Source organism: Triticum aestivum, chromosome 6A, assembly GCF_018294505.1.
Source record: "Triticum aestivum cultivar Chinese Spring chromosome 6A, IWGSC CS RefSeq v2.1, whole genome shotgun sequence".
Taxonomy (NCBI): Eukaryota; Viridiplantae; Streptophyta; class Magnoliopsida; order Poales; family Poaceae; genus Triticum; species Triticum aestivum.
In genome coordinates, this window is record NC_057809.1 from 616,811,191 (window position 1) to 616,834,016 (window position 22,826).

Sequence of the window (22,826 nt, forward strand, 5' to 3'; positions counted from 1 at the left end):
CGTGATGATACCATCCATCTATTTTCTCTCAATGAGAAGGGTGAACTGGATGCCATCTCTCAAATTCCAGTCGTTTGCGAATATCAAGACGTCTTTCCAGAAGAGCTTCCAGGAATGCCTCCGCACCAGCCAGTTGAATTCGTCATCGATCTTGAGCCTGGCACGAAACCAGTTTGCAAGCGTCCTTATAAGCTCGGACCTGAAGAGTTGAAGGAGCTGAAGAAGCAACTCGATATTCAAGAGCGAATGGGTCTCATTCGACCTAGTTCTTCTCCGTGGGGTTGTGGACCTTGATGCTATGGTGAAGAAGGTGAAGATTGGGATTGCCAAGAGTCAACCCAAGTACAAGTGCTACCGCCTTGATGACAAGGATACTCTCTTCTTCGAGGATCGTATTGTTGTGCCCAAAGGTGGCCTTCGTAAAGTGATCATGAACGAGGCTCACAATTCACTCCTCTCCATCCACCCTGGGAGCACGAAGATGTATCAGGACCTCAAGCAGGCTTATTGGCGGACTCGACTGAAGCGCGAGATTGCTCAATTCGTGAATGAGTGTGATGTCTGCAGAAGAGTGAAGGCAGAACACCAAAGGCCAGCTGGTCTCCTCCAACCTCTTGCTATTCCAGAATGGAAGTTTGACCACATTGAGATGGACTTCGTGACTGGGTTTCCAAAGTCCAAGCGCGGCAATGATGCTATATTCGTTGTCATCAACAAACTCACTAAAGTGGCTCACTTTTTGCCTATCAAAGAGTCTATCACTGCAGCTCAATTGGCGGAGCTCTACACCTCTCGGATTGTCTCTCTGCACGGTATTCCATAGGTGATCTCTTCAGACCGTGGCAGCATCTTTACCTCCAAGTTTTGGGAGTCTTTTCAAAAGTCCATGGGCACCAACATCCGCTTCAGCATAGCTTTCCATCTGCAAACTAGCGGTCAAGTCGAGCGTGTCAACCAGATTCTTGAAGATATGCTCAGCGCTTGTGTGATCTCCTTCGGCATGAAGTGGGAGGATTGCCTTCCATATGCTGAATTCTCCTACAACAACAGTTTTCAAGCAAGTTCGGGCAAGGCCCCATTCGAAATTCTGTATGGCAGGAAGTGCTGTACCCCTCTCAATGAAGGAAATATGCCCTAGAGGCAATAATAAAGTTATTATTTATTTCCTTATATCATGATAAATGTTTATTATTCATGCTAGAATTGTATTAACCGGAAACATAATACATGTGTGAATACATAGACAAACAGAGTGTCACTAGTATGCCTCTACTTGACTAGCTCGTTAATCAAAGATGGTTATGTTTCCTAACCATGAACAAAAGAGTTGTTATTTGATTAATGAGGTCACATCATTAGTTGAATGATCTGATTGACATGACCCATTCCATTAGCTTAGCACCCGATCGTTTAGTATGTTGCTATTGCTTTCTTCATGACTTATACATGTTCCTATGACTATGAGATTATGCAACTCCCGTTTGCCGGAGGAACACTTTGGGTACTACCAAACGTCACAACATAACTGGGTGATTATAAAGGAGTACTACAGGTGTCTCCAATGGTAGATGTTGGGTTGGCGTATTTCGAGATTAGGGTTTGTCACTCCGATTGTCGGAGAGGTATCTCTTGGCCCTCTCGGTAATACACATCACATAAGCCTTGCAAGCATTATAACTAAGATGTTAGTTGTGAGATGATGTATTACGGAACGAGTAAAGAGACTTGCCAGTAACGAGATTGAACTAGGTATTGGATACCGACGATCGAATCTCGGGCAAGTAACATACCGATGACAAAGGGAACAACGTATGTTGTTATGCGGTCTGACCGATAAAGATCTTCGTAGAATATGTAGGAGCCAATATGGGCATCCAGGTCCCGCTATTGGTTATTGACCGGAGACGTGTCTCGGTCATGTCTACATTGTTCTCGAACCGTAGGGTCCGCACGCTTAACGTTACGATGACAGTTATTATGAGTTTATGCATTTTGATGTACCGAAGGTTGTTTGGAGTCCCGGATGTGATCACGGACATGACAAGGAGTCTCGAAATGGTCGAGACATAAAGATTGATATATTGGAAGCCTATGTTTGGACATCGGAAGTGTTCCGGGTAAAATCGGGAATTTTACCGGAGTACCGGGAGGTTACCGGAACCCCCCGGGAACCAAATGGGCCTTATTGGGCCTTAGTGGAAAGGTGAAAGGGGAAGCCCAAGGTGGGTTGCGCGCCTCCCCCCCTCCCCTAGTCCTATTAGGACTAGGAGAGGTGGCCGGCCCCCTTCTCCCTCTCTCTCTCTCGAGGAGTCCTATTAGGAATAGGATTGGGGGGAGTCCTACTCCCGGTAGGAGTAGGACTCCTCCTGCGCCCTCCTCTCCTTGGACGGCCAGCCCTCCCCCTGGCAACCTTTATATACGGGGGCAGGGGGCACCTCTAGACACACAAGTTGATCCTTGAGATCGTTCCTTAGCCGTGTGCGGTGCCCCCTGCCACCAAATTCCACCTTGATCATACCGTTGTAGTGCTTAGGCGAAGCCCTGCGTCGGTAGTACATCAAGATCGTCACCACGCCGTCGTGCTGACGGAACTCTTCCTCGACGCTTTGCTGGATCGGAGCCCGAGGATCGTCATCGAGCTGAACGTGTGCTAAGAACTCGGAGGTGCCGGAGTAACGGTGCTTGGATCGGTCGGATCGGGAAGAAGACGTACGACTACTTCCTCTACGTTGTGTCAACGCTTCCGTTGCGATCTACAAGGGTACGTAGATCAGACTCTCCCCCTCGTTGCTATGCATCACCATGATCTTGCGTGTGCGTAGGAATTTTTTTGAAATTACTACGTTACCCAACAGTGGTATCAGAGCCTAGGTTTTATGGTTTGATGTTATTTGCACGAGTAGAACACAAGTGAGTTGTGGGCGATACAAGTCATACTGCCTACCAGCATGTCATACTTTGGTTCGGTGGTATTGTTGGACGAGACGACCCGGACCAACCTTACGCGTACGCTTACGCGAGACTAGTTCCCTCGACGTGCTTTGCACATAGATGGCTTGCGGGCGACTGTCTCTCCAACTTTAGTTGAACCGAGTGTGGCTATGCCTGGTCCTTGAGAAGGTTAAAACGGAGTCTATTTGACAAACTATCATTGTGGTTTTGATGCGTAGGTGAGATGAGTTCTTGCTTAAGCCCGTAGCAGCCACGTAAAACTTGCAACAACAAAGTAGAGGACGTCTAATTTGTTTTTGCAGGGCATGTTATGATGTGATATGTGAAGGAAATATGCCCTAGAGGCAATAATAAAGTTATTATTTATTTCCTTATTTCATGATAAATGTTTATTATTCATGCTAGAATTGTATTAACCGGAAACATAATACATGTGTGAATACATAGACAAACAGAGTGTCACTAGTATGCCTCTACTTGACTAGCTCGTTAATCAAAGATGGTTATGTTTCCTAACCATGGACAAAGAGTTGTTATTTGATTAACGAGGTCACATCATTAGTTGAATGATCTGATTGACATGACCCATTCCATTAGCTTAGCACCCGATCGTTCAGTATGTTGCTATTGCTTTTCTTCATGACTTATACATGTTCCTATGACTATGAGATTATGCAACTCCCGTTTGCCAGAGGAACACTTTGGGTGCTACCAAACGTCACAATGTAACTGGGTGATTATAAAGGAGCATTACAGGTGTCTCCAAAGGTACATGTTGGGTTGGCGTATTTCGAGATTAGGATTTGTCACTCCGATTGTTGGAGAGGTATCTCTGGGCCCTCTCGGTAATGCACATCACATAAGCCTTGCAAGCATTGCAACTAATGAGTTAGTTGTGAGATGATGTATTACAGAACGAGTAAAGAGACTTGCCGGTAACGAGATTGAACTAGGTATTGGATACCGACGATCGAATCTTGGGCAAGTAACATACCGATGACAAAGGGAACAACGTATGTTGTTATGCGGTCTGACCGATAAAGATCTTCGTAGAATATGTAGGAGCCAATATGGGCATCCAGGTCCTGCTATTGGTTATTGACCGGAGACGTGTCTCGGTCATGTCTACATTGTTCTCGAACCGTAGGGTCCGCACGCTTAAGGTTTCGATGACAGTTATATTATGAGTTTATGAGTTTTGATGTACCGAAGGAGTTCGGAGTCCCGGATGAGATCGGGGACATGACGAGGAGTCTCGAAATGGTCGAGACGTAAAGATCGATATATTGGACGACTATATTCGGACTTCGGAAAGGTTCCGAGTGATTTGGGTATTTTTCGGAGTACCGGAGAGTTACGGGAATTCGCTGGGAGAAGTATTGGGCCTTGATGGGCTTTAGTGGGAAGAGGAGAAAAGGCCTGCTGCGCCCCCCTCCCCTCTAGTCCGAATTGGACTAGGGAAAAGGGGGCCGGCCACCTTTCCTACTCCTCCACTTCCTTCTCCCTTCCTCACCTCTTGATGGACTCCTACTAGGACTTGGAGTCCTAGTAGGACTCCCATCCTGGCCGCACCAATGGCCTTGGCCGGCCTCCTCCTCCTCCATCCTTTATATACTGAGGCAAGGGGCACCCCATAGACACACAAGTTGATCCACGCGATCGTTCCTTAGCCGTGTGCGGTGCCCCCTGCCACCATAGTCCACCTCGGTCGTATTGTAGCAGTGCTTAGGCGAAGCCCTGCGACAGTAGAACATCAAGATCGTCACCACGCCGTCGTGCTGGCGGAACTCCTCCCCAAAGCTTTGCTAGATCGGAGCCCGGGGATCGTCATCGAGTTGTACGTGTGCTAAGAACTCGGAGGTGCCGGAGTAACGGTGCTTGGATCGGTCGGATCGGGAAGACGTACGACTACTTCCTCTACGTTGTGTGATCGCTTCCGCAGTCGGTCTACGTTGGTACGTAGACAACACTCTCCCCTCTCGTTGCTATGCATCACCATGATCTTGCGTGTGTGTAGGAAATTTTTGAAATTACTACGTTCCCCAACAATATGGTCAAGGCATGATGCTGATTTTATTGTATGAGATGATCATGTTTTGTAACCAAGTTATCGGCAACTGGCAGGAGCCATATGGTTGTCGCTTTATTGTATGCAATGCAATCGCGATGTAATGCTTTACTTTATTGCTAAGCGGTAGTAATAGTCGTGGAAGCATAAGATTGGCGAGACGACAACGATGCTACGATGGAGATCAAGGTGTCGCGCCGGTGACGATGGTGATCATGACGGTGCTTCGGAGATGGAGATCACAAGCACAAGATGATGATGGCCATATCATATCACTTATATTGATTGCATGTGATGTTTATCTTTTATGCATCTTATCTTGCTTTGATTGGCGGTAGCATTATAAGATGATCTCTCACTAAATTATCAAGAAGTGTTCTCCCTGAGTATGCACCGTTGCCAAAGTTCGTCGTGCCCAGACACCACGTGATGATCGGGTGTGATAAGCTCTACGTCCATCTACAACGGGTGCAAGCCAGTTTTGCACACGCAGAATACTCAGGTTAAACTTGACGAGCCTAGCATATGCAGATATGGCCTCGGAACACGGAGACCGAAAGGTCGAGCGTGAATCATATAGTAGATATGATCAACATAATGATGTTCACCATTGAAAACTAATCCATTTCACGTGATGATCGGTTATGGTTTAGTTGATTTGGATCACGTGATCACTTAGAAGATAAGAGGGATGTCTATCTAAGTGGGAGTTCTTTAAGTAATTTGATTAATTGAACTTAAATTTATCATGAACTTAGTACCTGATAGTATCTTGCTTATGTATGTTTGATTGTAGATAGATGGCCCGTGCTGTTGTTCCGTTGAATTTTAATGTGTTCCTTGAGAAAGCAAAGTTGAAAGATGATGGTAGCAATTACACGGACTGGGTCCGTAACTTGAGGATTATCCTCATTGCTGCATAGAAGAATTACGTCCTGGAAGCACCGCTGGGTGCCAGGCCTGCTGCTGGAGCAACACCAGATGTTATGAACGTCTGGCAGAGCAAAGCTGATGACTACTCGATAGTTCAGTGTGCTATGCTTTACGGCTTAGAATCGGGACTTCAACAATGTTTTGAACGTCATGGAGCATATGAGATGTTCCAGGAGTTGAAGTTAATATTTCAAGCAAATGCCCGGATTGAGAGATATGAAGTCTCCAATAAGTTCTATAGCTGCAAGATGGAGGAGAACAGTTCTATCAGTGAGCATATACTCAAAATGTCTGGGTATAATAATCACTTGATTCAGATGGGAGTTAATCTTCCAGATGATTGCGTCATTGACAGAATTCTCCAATCACTACCACCAAGCTACAAGAGCTTCGTGATGAATTATAATATGCAAGGGATGAATAAGACTATTCCCGAGCTCTTCACGATGCTGAAAGCTGCGGAGGTAGAAATCAAGAAGGAGCATCAAGTGTTGATGGTCAACAAGACCACTAGTTTCAAGAAAAAGGGCAAAGGGAGGAAGAAGGGGAACTTCAAGAAGAACGGCAAGCAAGTTGCTGCTCAGGAGAAGAAACCCAAGTCTGGACCTAAGCCTGAAACTGAGTGCTTCTACTGCAAGCAGACTGGTCACTAGAAGCGGAACTGCCCCAAGTATTTGGCGGATAAGAAGGATGGCAAGGTGAACAAAGGTATATGTGATATACATGTTATTGATGTGTACCTTACTAGAGCTCACAGTAGCACCTGGGTATTTGATACTGGTTCTGTTGCGAATATTTGCAACTCGAAACAGGGACTACGGATTAGGCGAACACTGGCAAAGGACGAGGTGACGATGCGTGTGGGAAACGGTTCCAAAGTCGATGTGATCGCGGTCGGCACGCTACCTCTACATCTACCTTCGGGATTAGTATTAGACCTAAATAATTGTTATTTGGTGCCAGCGTTAGGCATGAACATTATATCTGGATCTTGTTTGATGCAAGACAGTTATTCATTTAAATCAGAGAATAATGGTTGTTCTATTTATATGAGTAATATCTTTTATGGTCATGCACCCTTGAAGAGTGGTCTATTTCTGATGAATCTCGATAGTAGTGATACACATATTCATAATGTTGAAACCAAAAGATGCAGAGTTGATAATGATAGTGCAACTTATTTGTGGCACTGCCGTTTAGGTCATATCGGTATAAAGCGCATGAAGAAACTCCATACTGATGGACTTTTGGAACCACTTGATTATGAATCACTTGGTACTTGCGAACCGTGTCTCATGGGCAAGATGACTAAAACACCGTTCTCCGGTACGATGGAGAGAGCAACAGATTTGTTGGGAATCATACATACCGATGTATGTGGTCCGATGAATATTGAGGCTCGTGGCGGATATCGTTATTTTCTCACCTTCACAGATGATTTAAGCAGATATGGGTATATCTACTTAATGAAACACAAGTCTGAAACATTTGAAAAGTTCAAAGAATTTTAGAGTGAAGTTGAAAATCATCGTAACAAGAAAATAAAGTTTCTACGATCTGATCGTGGAGGAGAATATTTGAGTTACGAGTTTGGTGTACATTTGAAACAATGCGGAATAGTTTCGCAACTCACGCCACCCGGAACACCACAGCGTAATGGTGTGTCCGAACATCGTAATCATACTTTACTAGATATGGTGCGATCTATGATGTCTCTTACTGATTTACCGCTATCGTTTTGGGGTTATGCTTTAGAGACGGCCGCATTCACGTTAAATAGGGCACCATCGAAATCCATTGAGACGATGCCTTATGAACTATAGTTTCGCAAGAAACCAAAGTTGTGGTTTCTTAAAGTTTGGGGCTGCGATGCTTATGTGAAAAAGCTTCAACCTGATAAGCTCGAACCCAAATCGGAGAAATGTGTCTTCATAGGTTACCCAAAGGAGACTGTTGGGTACACCTTCTATCACAGATCCGAAGGCAAGACATTCGTTGCTAAGAATGGATCCTTTCTAGAGAAGGAGTTTCTCTCGAAAGAAGTGAGTGGGAGGAAAGTAGAACTTGACGAGGTAACTGTACCTGCTCCCTTATTGGAAAGTAGTACATCACAGAAAACTGTTTCTGCGACACCTACACCAATAAGTGAGGAAGCTAATGATAATGATCATGAAACTTCAGGACAAGATACTACTGAACCTCGTAGATCAACCAGAGTGAGATCCGTGCCAGAGTGGTACGGTAATCCTGTTCTGGAAATCATGCTACTAGATCATGATGAACCTACGAACTATGAAGAAGCGATGGTGAGCCCAGATTCCGCAAAGTGGCTTGAAGCCATGAAATCTGAGATGGGATCCATGTATGAGAACAAAGTATGGACTTTGGTTGACTTGCCCGATGGTCGGCAAGCAATTGAGAATAAATGGATCTTCAAGAAGAAGACTGACGCAGACGGTAATGTTACTGTCTACAAAGCTCGACTTGTTGCAAAAGGTTTTCAACAAGTTCAAGGGGTTGACTACGATGAGACCTTCTCACCCGTAGCGATGCTTAAGTCTGTCCGAATCATGTTAGCAATTGCCGCATTTTATGATTATGAAATTTGGCAGATGGATGTCAAAACTGTATTCCTGAATGGATTTCTGGAAGAAGAGTTGTATATGATGCAACCGGAAGGTTTTGTCGATCCAAAGGGAGCTAACAAAGTGTGCAAACTCCAGCGATCCATTTATGGACTAGTGCAAGCCTCTCGGAGTTGGAATAAACGCTTTGATAGTGTGATCAAAGCATTTGGTTTTATACAGACTTTCGGAGAAGCCTGTATTTACAAGAAAGTGAGTGGGAGCTTTGTAGCATTTCTGATATCATATGTGGATGACATATTACTGATTGGAAATGATATAGAATTTCTAGATAGCATAAAGGGATACTTGAATAAGAGTTTTTCAATGAAAGACCTCGGTGAAGCTGCTTACATATTAGGCATAAAGATCTATAGAGATGGATCAAGACGCTTAATTGGACTTTCACAAAGCACATACCTTGACAAGATTTTGAAGAAGTTCAAAATGGATCAAGCAAAGAAAGGGTTCTTGCCTGTGTTACAAGGTGTGAAGTTGAGTCAGACTCAATCCCCGACCACTGCAGAAGATAGAGAGAAAGTGAAAGATGTTCCCTATGCTTCAGCCATAGGCTCTATCATGTATGCAATGCTGTGTACCAGACCTGATGTGTGCCTTGCTATAAGTTTAGCAGGGAGGTACCAAAGTAATCCAGGAGTGGATCACTGGACAGCGGTCAAGAACATCCTGAAATACCTGAAAAGGACTAAGGATATGTTTCTCGTATATATATGGAGGTGACAAAGAGCTCATCGTAAACGGTTACGTTTATGCAAGCTTTGACACTGATCCGGACGATTCTAAATCGCAAACCGGATACGTGTTTACATTAAACGATGGAGCTGTCAGTTGGTGCAGTTCTAAACAAAGCATTGTGGCGGGATCTACATATGAAGCGGAGTACATAGCTGCTTCGGAAGCAGCGAACGAAGGAGTCTGGATGAAGGAGTTCATATCCGATCTAGGTGTCATACCTAGTGCATCGGGTCCAATGAAAATCTTTTGTGACAATACTGGTGCAATTGCCTTGGCAAAGGAATCCAGATTTCACAAGAGAACCAAGCACATCAAGAGACGCTTCAATTCCATCCGGGATCTAGTCCAGGTGGGAGACATAGAGATTTGCAAGATACATACGGATCTGAATGTTGCAGACCCGTTGACTAAGCCTCTTCCACGAGCAAAACATGATCAGCACCAAGGCTCCATGGGTGTTAGAATCATTACTGTGTAATCTAGATTATTGACTCTAGTGCAAGTGGGAGACTGAAGGAAATATGCCCTAGAGGCAATAATAAAGTTATTATTTATTTCCTTACATCATGATAAATGTTTATTATTCATGCTAGAATTGTATTAACCGGAAACGTAATACATGTGTGAATACATAGACAAACAGAGTGTCACTAGTATGCCTCTACTTGACTAGCTTGTTAATCAAAGATGGTTATGTTTCCTAACCATGAACAAAGAGTTGTTATTTGATTAACGAGGTCACATCATTAGTTGAATGATCTGATTGACATGACCCATTCCATTAGCTTAGCACCCGATCGTTTAGTATGTTGCTATTGCTTTCTTCATGACTTATACATGTTCCTATGACCATGGGATTATGCAACTCCCGTTTACCGGAGGAACACTTTGTGTGCTATCAAACGTCACAACGTAACTGGGTGATTATAAAGGTGCTCTACAGGTGTCTCCAAAGGTAGATGTTGGGTTGGCGTATTTCGAGATTAGGATTTGTCACTCCGATTGTCGGAGAGGTATCTCTGGGCCCTCTCGGTAATGCACATCACATAAGCCTTGCAAGCATTACAACTAATGAGTTAGTTGCGAGATGATGTATTACGGAACGAGTAAAGAGACTTGCCGGTAACGAGATTGAACTAGGTATTGGATACCGACGATCGAATCTCGGGCAAGTAACATAACGATGACAAATGGAACAACGTGTGTTGTTATGCGGTCTGACCGATAAAGATCTTCGTAGAATATGTAGGAGCCAATATGGGCATCCAGGTCCCGCTATTGGTTATTGACCGGAGACGTGTCTCGGTCATGTCTACATTGTTCTCGAACCGTAGGGTCCGCACGCTTAACGTTACGATGACAGTTATTATGAGTTTATGCATTTTGTTGTACCGAAGTTAGTTCGGAGTCCCGGATGTGATCACGGACATGACAAGGAGTCTCGAAATGGTTAAGACATAAATATTGATATATTGGATGACTATATTCGGACACCGAAAGCGTTCCGGAGAAGTTTCGGATAAAACCGGATCACCGGGGGGTTACCGGAACCCCCCAGGGGGTTAATGGGCCTCATGGGCCTAAAGTGGAGAAGAGGAAGGGGCTGCCAGGGCAGGCCGTGCGCCCCTCTCCCCCTAGTCCGAATTGGACAAGGAGGGAGGGGCGGCGCCCCCCCTCTTTCCCTCTCTTCTCCCACCAATCCTATTTGGACTAGGAAGGGGGGGAGTCCTACTCCCGGTAGGAGTAGGACTCCTCCTGCGCCTCCATAGGGCGGCCGAACCCCTCCCCCTTGGATCCTTTATATACGGAGGCAAGGGGGCACCCTATGACACACAATTGATCAACGTGATCGTTCCTTAGCCGTGTGCGGTGCCCCCTTCCACCATATTCCACCTCGGTCATATCGTTGTAGTGCTTAGGCGAAGCCCTGCGTCGGTAGTACATCATCATCGTCACCACGCCGTTGTGCCGACGGAACTCATCCCTGAAGCTTTGCTGGATCGGAGCCCGGGGAGCGTCATCGAGCTGTACGTGTGCTAAGAACTCGGAGGTGCCGGAGTAACGGTGCTTGGATCGGTCGGATCGGGAAGACGTACGACTACTTCCTCTACGTCGCGTCAACGCTTCCACTTCGGTCTACGAGGGTACGTAGACAACACTCTCCCCTCTCGTTGCTATGCATCACCATGATCTTGCGTGTGCGTAGTAATTTTTTTGAAATTACTACGTTTCCCAACAACCACCACCACCGTCCTCGCCCGGGGCCGGCGAGCCCTTCCCCTCCACCGGCGAGCTCCGGCAGCCGCTTCCCCGATGGACTCCGGCGAGGCCCCCCGGCGAACCTCGATCCACGCGCCGGATCCAGATCTAGAAACTAGGGTTGACCTTTTTTTCCTAAGTCTGCAGATTATTTAGCTATGTTCATCGTGCCGTAACTTTGCATCCGTAGATCCGTTTTGGGCATATAGCATATCAAAATGTTCGCCTCAGAGAGCACATCATTTCATCTCATTGCATCATTTTCATTTGAGTTCATCTTGATGCCCGAAATGCTGTTGGAATAATGCTATTTGAGATAATTGCCAGATCTGCTGCTCCAATTAGCAATTTGTCATTTTTGCCATGATTATTGTGTGCATGATATGCCCATGAGCTCTACATATGTTTTGTTATATGCTTTGTCATCTTTTCAGAGGTGCCATCCATGTATTTTTTTAATGTGTGTGGTGACTAGCACGAGCATGCAAAGTGGAGCATTCGTTAGTGCTGATTTCAGGGACTTAGCAATTCCACTAAGTCCTTAGACTGTTGTTATCAATATGCCATATGTTCATGTTGTTTCCTAGTGATCCATGCCTCTTTTGAGGATGATCAGTAAGGGTGATTTGTTAATCTTGTAGTGCTATATCCATCCATGTCTTTGTTTGCATTTATGGAGCACCCTAGCTTGAGTCAATCGAGCTCTACTTTTGCTATTTCGTGAATCTGGGCAGATTGTCTACTTGTTAGCGATTTTGCCGAGGATGTTGTAGTTGATCCGTGCATGCTATGATATTGTTCTTGCCATGTCTAGCTTGAATAATGTGTATTCTTGATGGGTGTATGCTTAGATTGTCATGCCTTGCTCTGTAGTGAGTGCATCGAGCTCGTAAACATGCCTACTTGATATCTGGTTTGCATGCTCCAGTTTTTCACCAAGCCTATGATCTGTTTAAGTTTTTGCCATGTTCACATGCTTGCAATTGTATTTTCTGATCCCTTTTGGCTCAAGGTCACTAAGTGATGTTTGTTAAGCTATTTGAGTAGCTCCATGCCATTCCTTTCTTTGCCATGTTAAGTTCCTGTAGCATATAGTTTTCTTGCTCCAAAGAGTGCTACCTGATCTGAAATTCCAAACAAGTGTTAATTTCACTAAGTCTGAAATCTGTTTACCAATTGCGCTTTTGCCATGCTTGTTTGAACCTGTTAATGGATGAATTGGCCGTAGCTCAGTGTTCATCTTTTGTTAAGTATCATGAATGGAACCCTGCCATGTATTTTGTTGCCATGTTTGGGTGTTGTAGCATGTTTGTCTTGTTGCATTTAGATGGCTACTTGCTGTATATCGCAGACCGGTGCCATATTTGAATTGCTCGCCATTTCCAAACCGTGCATCCGATTCTGGTGTTCTTTATATCGATTTCAACCGAAATCATCTCACCTTTCCAGTGGCACACTTGGATTTCCAAGTTGAGGCCAGGTTCTTTCTTTCCTTGTCAAATTCTTGCATATGCATCACATATCGCATCCCGCATAGCATACCATGTTTGCATCATGTTGTTTGAGTTTGCACGTGGTTGATTGTGTTATGTTTGTTTGTTTGTCTTGTTTGGGTAGAGCCAGGAGACGAGTTGGCTAACGAGGAGCCCGTTGAGTTTGCTTTCGAGGATCCAGTCAACTCTGACAACTTTGCAGGCAAGATGATCATACCCTCGAAATCACTTCTATCTTTGCTTTGCTAGATGCTCGCTCTTTGGCTATGCCTATACTACGATGCCTACCACTTGCTTATCATGCCTCCCAAATTGCCATGTCAAACCTCTAACCCACCATGTCCTAGCAAACCGTTGATTGGCTATGTTACCGCTTTGCTCAGCCCCTCTTATAGCATTGCTAGTTGCAGGTGAAGATTGGAGACCATTCCTTGTTGGAACATTATTTTCTTGTTGGGATATAATTATATTATCTTGTTATCTTAATGCATCTATATACTTGGTAAAGAGTGGAAGGCTCGGCCTCTCGCCTAGTGTTTTGTTCCACTCTTACCGCCCTAGTTTCCGTCATATCGGTGTTATGTTCCCGGATTTTGCGTTCCTTACGCGGTTGGGTGATAATGGAAACCCCTTGATAGTTCGCCTTGAATAAAACTCTTCCAGTAATGCCCAACCTTGGTTTTAACATTTGCCACCTAGCCTCTTTTTTCCTTGGGTTTTCGGAGCCCGAGGGTCATCTTATTTTAAACCCCCCGGGGCCAGTGCTCCTCTGAGTGTTGGTCCAAACTAGAGTCCTGTGCAGCGCCCCCTCGGGGAAACTCGAGGTTTGGTTTTAGTTGTATGGAGTGCTCATCTGAGTGTGCCCTGAGAATGAGATATGTGCAGCTCCTATCGGGATTTGTCAGCACATTCGGGCGGTGTTGCTGGATTTGTTTTAACTTGTCGAAGTGTCTTGTAGAACCGGGATGCCGAGTCTGATCGGAATGTCTCGGGAGAAGGTATATTCCTTCGTTGACCGCAAGAGCTTGCCATGGGCTAAGTTGGGACTCCCCTGCAGGGATTTGAACTTCCGAAAGCTGTGCCCGCGGTTATGGGCAGATGAGAATTTGTTAATGTCCGGTTGTAGATAACTTGAACCTTAACTTAATTAAAATGGATCAACCATGTGTGTTACCGTGATGGTCTCTTCTCGGCGGAGCCCGGGAAGTGAACACGGTGTTGGAGTAATGCTTGCGCAGGTTGTTCTCTAGTTATTCGTCGTGCTTTACCTTCTCTTCTCGTTCTCTTTTGCGAACAGGTTAGCCACCCTATATGCTAGTCGCTTGCTGCAGCTCCACATATTACCTTGCCTTACTTATAATCTTAAATAGTCTTGATCGCGAGGGTGCGAGATTGCTGAGTCCCTGTGGCTCACAGTTTACTTCCAAACCAGATGCAGGGCCTGATGACTCCGTTTCAGATGACGCGCTTGAGCTCAAGTGGGAGTTCGACGAGGACTCATGCCGTTACTACATGTCTTTCCCTGATGATCAGTAGTGGTGCCCAGTTGGGGCGATCGGGACCGTGTCGCATGTTGGGTTGATCTTTTATTTTGGCACCGTAGTCGGGCCATGAGTGATTAGATGATGTATTGCTATTTATGTACTTTGATTGACGTGGCGAGTGTAAGCCAACTATGTTCCTTCCCCTTTTATTATCTATATTACATGGGATGTTGTGAAGATTGCCTTACTTGCGACATGCTTTCAATGCGGTTATGCCTTTAAGTCGTGCTTCGACACGTAGGAGATATAGCCACATCGAGAGCGTTACAGACCTGGTTTAGCATATTTAGCAACGTCATCAATTGGGATGCCAAATAGTTTAATCCCTAGCTAGGAAGTGGTTAACATAATCCCCCAGAGCCCCAGCATTAGGATAATGAGCTTCTTTTGCATAGTTTTTTTCGTGAAGGCAATATGATGTGAAATCAAAACAACCTCCTTGGAAGGAAACATTTTATTTTGTTCGCACCAAACAAGGCCTACTAATTAAGTACTCCTTCTGTCCCAAAATAAGTGTCTCAACTTTATACTGAACTTTAGTACAAAATTGTACTAAGCTTGAAACACTTATTTTGGGACGGAGGGAGTAAAAATTACTAGTCTGTCTGTCTTGTTTTTCTTAATGGCTTATTGGCTGATTCTTTCAGTCCTAGGGACAAATGATCTCAAGACTGAATAATACAGTTGTACGTTTTCAGATGTTCTGTTGCGTTTGTTTGTAATTGATTACAAATTCAGTTCGTTGGATTGTTTCTTGTTCTGGACATATGTTTTACCTTTATGCTCTTATTTAGTTCTGGAGAATGCCAGTGAAAGCATTGGCAATCTGATGACACCTTCTTATTTTTGTGTGGCGCAGAAGGGGAGGTCAAAGGCCCGAGGCCGCCGCTAGATGTATCTTGATCGGCCGTCCTATCTTCTAAGCAAAAAAACTTGTAATTAATTGGTTATGTGTGTGCTACTGTAGGATCTGTGTGCCTGGAGCTTGTCCCAGAGGATCCGTGTGTTAATGTAGGGTTTATGTATTGGGTTTAAACCCACGGTTGTGTAGTAGGTGCACTTGTTTATTATGGCACCTTTTTCGTTAACGGTTGAAAAGGGGGTCGATCTGATGCCTTTGTGTTCCCTCGAGCCTGAGTGTCACTGCAAGGGCGGGTCCAACAGGAGAATGAAACATATTTGGGTCGTCGGTATGTTCTACTCCTCACAATTTTCGCCCGCTTACAATTCGGTCGCCTGGGTAAGGTTGAACTGAAGATTGTAGTGTTGTGGTTGGTTCGAGCTGTGGATGTTTTGTGATTCAACTTTTTAGAATGCGTGCTGTTTCTAGTCATTCTGGGCCTTCTCATTAAACTGCATTTGAGTATATGTCATTTTGTGCAGCCAAATGGAATGGACTTTCATCAGGGAAAATTAAGAAGCAGACACATTCAGCTTGGCAATAATAATAATCAATATTAATGTTACTAAAAGTTTTTTTCTGGGTAATGTTGCTAAAAGTTTGGCTGCTGGTCGAGTATTAATTTGTTTTGACCTATCAATCAACTCAGTGGATAACATAATAAGCAAATTCCCACTGGCGGGTGCAACCAAAAAATGTTGAGAAAAAGATGTTCACAAAATCTACAAATTGTTCATGAATTTTAAAATGTTCTTGATTTAGAAAAAAACATTCACAATTTTTGTTTTTGAATTTCAGAAAATGTTCACGAATTTGAAAATGCTACTAAATTACAAAAGTTGTTTTAAAATTTGCGTCTTAAATTTCAAAAAATGTTCCCAAGTTTCATTTAAATATTAGTGTATTTCTAAAATTGTGCCAGGATTTTTTTAAAAAAGTTCACGCATTTAATCCTCTCTAATCTAATCCCCGCAAAGGTCCGTGTCGGCGGCGAACCGGCCCAAATCGTTTGGGCCTTGACAGCCCAGCAGACCGACCCAGAACCGCTCTGGCTAACTTTACTTGACCCCGGAGCCCTCTGGCCCTTCCTCCTCCCCTCCCCATCGCCGACCGCCATGGCCGCCGACCCTAGCTCCGACCTCGCCAACGGGGCCCCGGCCCCCGCCCCCGCCCCCGCCGCCGCGGGCGCCGACAAGAAGAAGTCGCGCGAGAGCGAGCGCCGCCGCCGCCGCCGGAAGCAGAAGAAGAGCAAGGCGCCCGCTTCCGACGCCGCCGCCACGGACGCCGACGCGGCCGCAGGTGCCGAGGAGGACAAGCCCGACTCCAAGCCCCCGGTACGTGGACGGGCGCCCCTAGGGCTTCTTCGGGTGGGGCTCGCGACGGCCTCTCTGACGCTGTGTTAGTTTGGTTGTGCGCGCAGGTGGAGATCGAGGTGGAGTACGTGCCGGAGGAGCCCGACCTCGCCGACGGCCTGCTCGCCGACTTCAAGAGCATCTTCGACAAGTTCACCTTCAAGGAGCCCGTCGCCGCCGAGGTACCGGAGCCCGTCGATTACCAAGCAAAACCCTACCTACGAATCTCTGCAGTTTTAGCTCCTCTGCTCTGCAATATGAATATTCTGACTAGTAGGGTTGGTGGTGTTGTGCTGGCAGGATGGGGAGAAGAAGGACGAGGCCGCCGACGCCGCGAAGAAGGGGTCGGGGTCCGACTCGGACGACGACGAGCAGGAGACCCAGCAGAAGAAGAAGGAAGGGGGCATCTCCAACAAGAAGAAAAAGGTTTGCTTGTCTCTCTCTCTCTGTATCTTCCTGATTGTTGAGTTACCCTTTTTTTATGTGCGATTGTTGTGGTTTAGTAGAAGGCGCTAAGCATGAATTTTGCTGTTTTGGTTTGTGCTTTGTAGCTGGAACAAAGGATGAAGATTGCGGAGCTGAAGCAGATATGCAACAGGCCCGACGTTGTCGAAGTAAGCCACCCCCCTCCTTTCCTTTTGTTGTGAACCAGGTGTACTGGCAGTCTGGTGTTGCTGTATTACTTCGAACGGATGTGTTGACGCAGCATCCTATTCTACCACACTTGTCCATCATTTAAGTTTTCTGATTTATCCAAGTAGATAATACATAATAAGTTTCCAGGCAACTGTAAAAGGTTATGCTAGGCTGGTTTGCTAGAAAATGGTGCTTGCAACTTTTACCATCACCTCTTGTTGATATAACTAAAGTTGCATTGGAGAATTTGTTTTAAGTCTGTCTACTATTCTGGTCTGGTCATGCAATTTCCATTGGCTGTGCAGTTTGTAACAATGCACTTTGTTAGTGAGGATGTGTTTGAAATTATGTCAACTTTCTGTTTTATCTGAGTAAATAACCCGTAGTAAGGTTCATCGCAACTTAGAAAGCTTATCTTAATCTAGATTGCTAGAAAAATGTGCCAGCAACTTTCACCTTTCACAGTTCCAAGATTAAGATGTATTTCTCCTATTAAAGGCCATGACAGCATGCACACACGTATACCCATGCAGCTTGTATCGGTGGTGTGAACATAAGATGAGATAATGTCTCTAAACTCATTGCCATCAGCAGTGTAAAATTGTTTATGGATTAGCTTCAACTGATGCAATTATGCTCTTCCTGCCAGGTTTGGGATGCGACTGCGTCAGATCCGAAGTTACTTGTCTATCTGAAGTCTTACAGGAACACAGTACCTGTCCCAAGGCACTGGTCCCAAAAGAGGAAATTCTTGCAGGTTTGTAATACATGTACCATGAATAATCTTGTTATGCATAATTTCGTAATGGGTACCACAATCTGAGAAATAAACCATAATCAGAAAATAGTGTTGTTAGTAGTGGAGTTGGTAGGCAGATGCAAACAGACCATCCATTTTCTTTGAACTCCACTTGTAGAAGTGCTGTCGTCTACTAACAAATACTGCATGCTTTCATATATTATTACATAAGTTTTTTCCCATGGACCTGCATCAAAATGCATGTTTTATTATAAGAAGACTCAGAAGCATCAAAATCTACATACTATTAGAATCGCCATGACAAAAAGAAAAAAAAAATCTAAACTTCAACACAAGAAAGAAAATCAAAAACAGCAAAACACTTTTTTTCTCGAACATGCATCTAAATGCGTATCATTTTGTGTTAGAAGTAACTCTGTGTAAAATACAGTGCCATGGTTACAAAACCAATACAACCGACCAAAAACAGACATAGAACTAGAAATAAAACAAGACCAAAAAAGCAAGAAAGAGCAAGAAAAAGAAACAAACACAAGGGCCAAGGGACAGACTAACATGCCAGGCCCGAATTCACTCAATACCGTGCACACTTGAGTTTTATGATTTATCCTTGCATCATCGAAAAGTGTAAGCCCATAACTGCAACTGTTCGGGCCAGCACGGATATGCTAGTGTAACTCATTGCAAAGTGCCATGGCAGTACCATGGGGTGGGTGTTACTAGAAGAGGGGAGGGAACATATAGTTGATAAGGTTTTTCCCCTCCCTCTTATACAGATATATAATTCTTGCAGGGATGCTGCAACTTCTTGGGAGCAAGGTCTTGGTGGTACTGTACTTGAGTGATTACTGTAGTATAAATGCTAAAGTATTTGACCTAGTTGATTCATGCTAGGAATTTCCTTGAAAGACGTTTTGTTCCATCTTGGATCTTGACCTTTGGTCCTCCTTTGTTTGCGCATACAAGCATATCAGTTGCCCTGGCCTTTGCAACCTTTTTATATCTCTAAAACATGAAATTATGCTTTGCTTCACATTAGCTATATCTTGTCGAATAGATTTTACATCATCATGTTGTTTCTTTCAGGGCAAGAGAGGTATCGAAAAACAACCTTTCCAACTTCCTGACTTCATTGCTGCAACTGGAATAGAAAAAATAAGACAGGTATGTTAATATCTTGGTCCTTTGTAGCAATGCTATGGACATTGTATCTCCCTTGTCAACTTGGTAACTTCAGGAGCTGAGTTTTATTGGCACTTTAATTTTTATTCCACAAATGGGCAAGATGGACAAATTGTAAGTAGCTTTCCAAATGCATTTTCAGGCATATATCGAGAAAGAGGATAGCAAAAAGTTGAAGCAGAAGCAGCGGGAGCGTATGCAGCCAAAAATGGGCAAGATGGATATAGATTATCAGGTCAGTTAATTCCTGTTGAGGCTAATCTGAGTTGCTCATAGAAGCACATGCCATATATATTTGTGTTTTCTCCATAGTGTGCAACATGGCTACAGAGCATTATTTATTTCCCCCCTGATTTTATTTAGGTGTTGAATAACACATGCCTGCGTTTTCTCCTTGTGCTATACTTCTCTACATGCATATCCAGTTTGCCAGGTGTTTTATTACCTGCCACTTAGGCACTAATACTGATAATGTACACGTGAAAATATTATAGCTGATAAGTACGATGTGTTTCTTCCATATGTTCAAATTTTAGAGATGAGTTAACTTCTGAATGTGCAGGAAAGCAAGTCTCACCGTAATTTTGTTGTGTGCAGGTTTTACACGACGCCTTCTTCAAATATCAAACAAAACCAAAATTGACTAGTCATGGTGACCTTTACTACGAAGGGAAAGAGTTTGAGGTACTTTTTTTTTTGCTTCACTCTCTTTATGTCAGAAACAGAGATAACTGATATATGTTTGGGACATGCATATGTCTGTTCTCAAACCTGGCTCACCGAGCATAATACATGTATGAACTCAACAGGTCAAACTTAGGGAAATGAAGCCAGGTATGCTGTCCCGAGAACTTAAAGAAGCTCTTGGTATGCCAGAAGGTGCACCGCCTCCATGGCTTATAAACATGCAGGTATTGTTCTTTTTAGTAAGAAAAAAACTACAGGCAGCTGGTCTTCTGGTTGACTGATCTCTTGTTATTGACCAGCTATCAACTGACATCAAATAATTTTGGCAGAGATATGGTCCTCCGCCCTCTTATCCTTCACTGAAGATTCCTGGTCTGAATGCCCCAATTCCTCCTGGTGCTACTTTTGGTTACCGGCCCGGGGAATGGGGAAAGCCTCCTGTGGATGAGGTAATTTACAACAAATGTGCTTTTCATGGGCTCGGCTGTAGTTAAATGCGGCTTCTGTAATGAAAATAAATTTATTTTCTGATCTATTTATTTGTTTTGGCTAACAGCATGGACGCCCCCTCTACGGAGATGTTTTTGGTATCCTACAGCTGGATGAACCTAATTATGATGTATGTTTGATCGGCTAATTTTCCTTGAAACTGAACTGCAGCTCTACTAGTTAACTGACTTGTGTTGCATTGTATTCCAGGAGGAGCCTGTTGACCGCAGCAAGCATTGGGGAGACTTGGAGGAGGAAGAGGAGGAGGAGGAGGAAGATGAGGAGGAAGAGGAGGAGGAACTAATGGAAGATGAAGACATGGAAGCTGGCATGCAGTCTGTCGACACCATGTCAAGGTTATTTCTATAATAATTATTTGATGACTAGCTTAGGTTCTTCCCTAAAGGAACTATGTTATGACGCCTCTTCTTGTTCTGTTTATAGCACTCCCACTGGCGTGGAAACACCTGACGTCATTGATCTTCGGAAGCAACAGAGGAAAGAGTCTGAAAGGCCAACAGATAAGCAGTTATACCAGGTAAGGGCTTAGCTTCAGTTTTGTGGCATTTCAGGCCAAATCTTATTATGGAGCTTTAGTTTGGCTTACTTATTGCAGTTCATAACCAACAATCTGTTCTTTTTCATCTGAAGGTTCTTGAGCAGAAGGAGGAGAAAATCGCACCTGGAACCCTCTATGGGTCAAGCCATACGTATGCAACTCTAATACAACCTAGTCATCTCTACAATATTTTTTCCAATGGATTTTGTTTCAGCCATACAGAGAACTCATTTTGTATCAATAGTTTCTGATGGATTCCTGTTTCAATCATGTGGAGAACTCATTTTCTATCTTGCTGTTTTTGCAGATATGTGGTTGGGGCACAGGATAAGGCTGGGGTTAAAAGGGTGAGCTTTTACATTCCTTGCCCCAAGTATACAAGCATTCCCATACCGTGCATGGTCGATGATTCATTGACACACCTTCGCGGTTGTCTTTTGCAGGTTGATCTCCTCAAGAATCAAAAGTCCGACAAAGTGGACGTCACCATACATCCCGAGGAGCTCGAAGTTATGGACGATGTTCTGGCAGCCAAGTAAGATCACTTCTCCCCTGCATCTGCCAAGCTTTTCCTGTCAGTAGCCATGAGTTGAAACATTAACGCCTTCCCTTTAATAAAATGATGAAACAGGTATGAAGAAGCTCGGGAGGAGGAGAAGCTACGGAACCAGAAGGAAGATTTCAGCGACATGGTGGCGGAGGTACGTTTCTACGAGCAGTCTTGTGTATCTGTTGAGCCAGAAGCAAATACCAACTTTCATCGAGCTGAATCTTTTCCCCCTCTTCGATTTGCAGAATGCGAGCAAGAGGAAGAGGAAGCATGAGAAGGACGGGAAATCTTCCAAAAAGAAGGACTTCAAGTTCTAGACGGCGCCGCTTTGTTACCGTTCCTCTTCCGCTTCCCAGGAGGAGGATGTTTCCATTTCTTCCTGTAGCCTGTACTCTACTCTAAATCAAGCTGTGTATGTATACTTAGCCTGTGGCAAATGTTGAAGTGCTGGATGAGAAGGCCTGATGAAAAAGGAAGTGAAGCTGTAATCCATGCATGAGAACAAATTGTGATGTTAAATGTGACTGCTAGCATTAATCCATTGCTGTCATGAAGAGTAATGCTAAGTTTGTTATGGTTGACATAAGTGGTGAATTGCACATTCTGAAACCTGCAGGTGAAGCTGTATCATTAAATTACTGTTTTTGTAGTACTCATCTGAGAGGAGAGCTATGACTGCTCGGGAACAAGATGCTTTTAGGGCATAATTTTCCTGGGCAAATGAGGGTGTTGTTGTGATGGAGGTGTTGTATTTTTAAGTGCTGACAAAGGAAAAAAATGCTATAATTGATATATGTTCTTATGTGTCGGTATCATATTGCATATAAGGCCTGGGCTGTAATAATCGTGAGCCGTTTAATGTTGATTCCGTTTTAGCTCAAATAAAGATCGACATGGAAGAAAAAGACAAGATAGTTAGTTGGGTTGAAAAAGACTGGGTTTGGGAGAAATGCCTTGGAGACCTGCTCCAAGGTTTCGACCAAAATTCCCGATATCTTTGTCCAGCATTTTATTTAAGAATGTAAGCCAAGCTACTGCAATGTCCTGGTTGGCTTAAAGATAGTTATTTCCCTGTTGATAC

General features: G+C 44.2%; 1 protein-coding gene across 1 annotated transcript in view; it reads left to right on the forward strand.

Moving 5' to 3' along the window:
• LOC123129845 (splicing factor 3B subunit 2) overlaps positions 1–22,305 on the forward strand; it is a 40,740-nt gene extending 18,435 nt beyond the window's left edge. The window contains exons 4-21 of the mRNA XM_044549838.1: positions 16,453–16,864; positions 16,951–17,064; positions 17,183–17,308; positions 17,434–17,496; positions 18,168–18,275; positions 19,365–19,442; positions 19,603–19,695; positions 20,058–20,144; positions 20,270–20,371; positions 20,477–20,596; positions 20,704–20,766; positions 20,847–20,992; positions 21,081–21,174; positions 21,288–21,346; positions 21,503–21,542; positions 21,639–21,730; positions 21,827–21,896; positions 21,991–22,305. Coding sequence (XP_044405773.1) covers positions 16,453–16,864; positions 16,951–17,064; positions 17,183–17,308; positions 17,434–17,496; positions 18,168–18,275; positions 19,365–19,442; positions 19,603–19,695; positions 20,058–20,144; positions 20,270–20,371; positions 20,477–20,596; positions 20,704–20,766; positions 20,847–20,992; positions 21,081–21,174; positions 21,288–21,346; positions 21,503–21,542; positions 21,639–21,730; positions 21,827–21,896; positions 21,991–22,062 — 1,939 coding nt within the window. The 3' untranslated portion in view covers positions 22,063–22,305. The remainder of the gene's footprint in view (positions 1–16,452; positions 16,865–16,950; positions 17,065–17,182; positions 17,309–17,433; positions 17,497–18,167; positions 18,276–19,364; positions 19,443–19,602; positions 19,696–20,057; positions 20,145–20,269; positions 20,372–20,476; positions 20,597–20,703; positions 20,767–20,846; positions 20,993–21,080; positions 21,175–21,287; positions 21,347–21,502; positions 21,543–21,638; positions 21,731–21,826; positions 21,897–21,990) is intronic.
• The last annotated feature ends 521 nt before the right edge of the window (positions 22,306–22,826 follow it).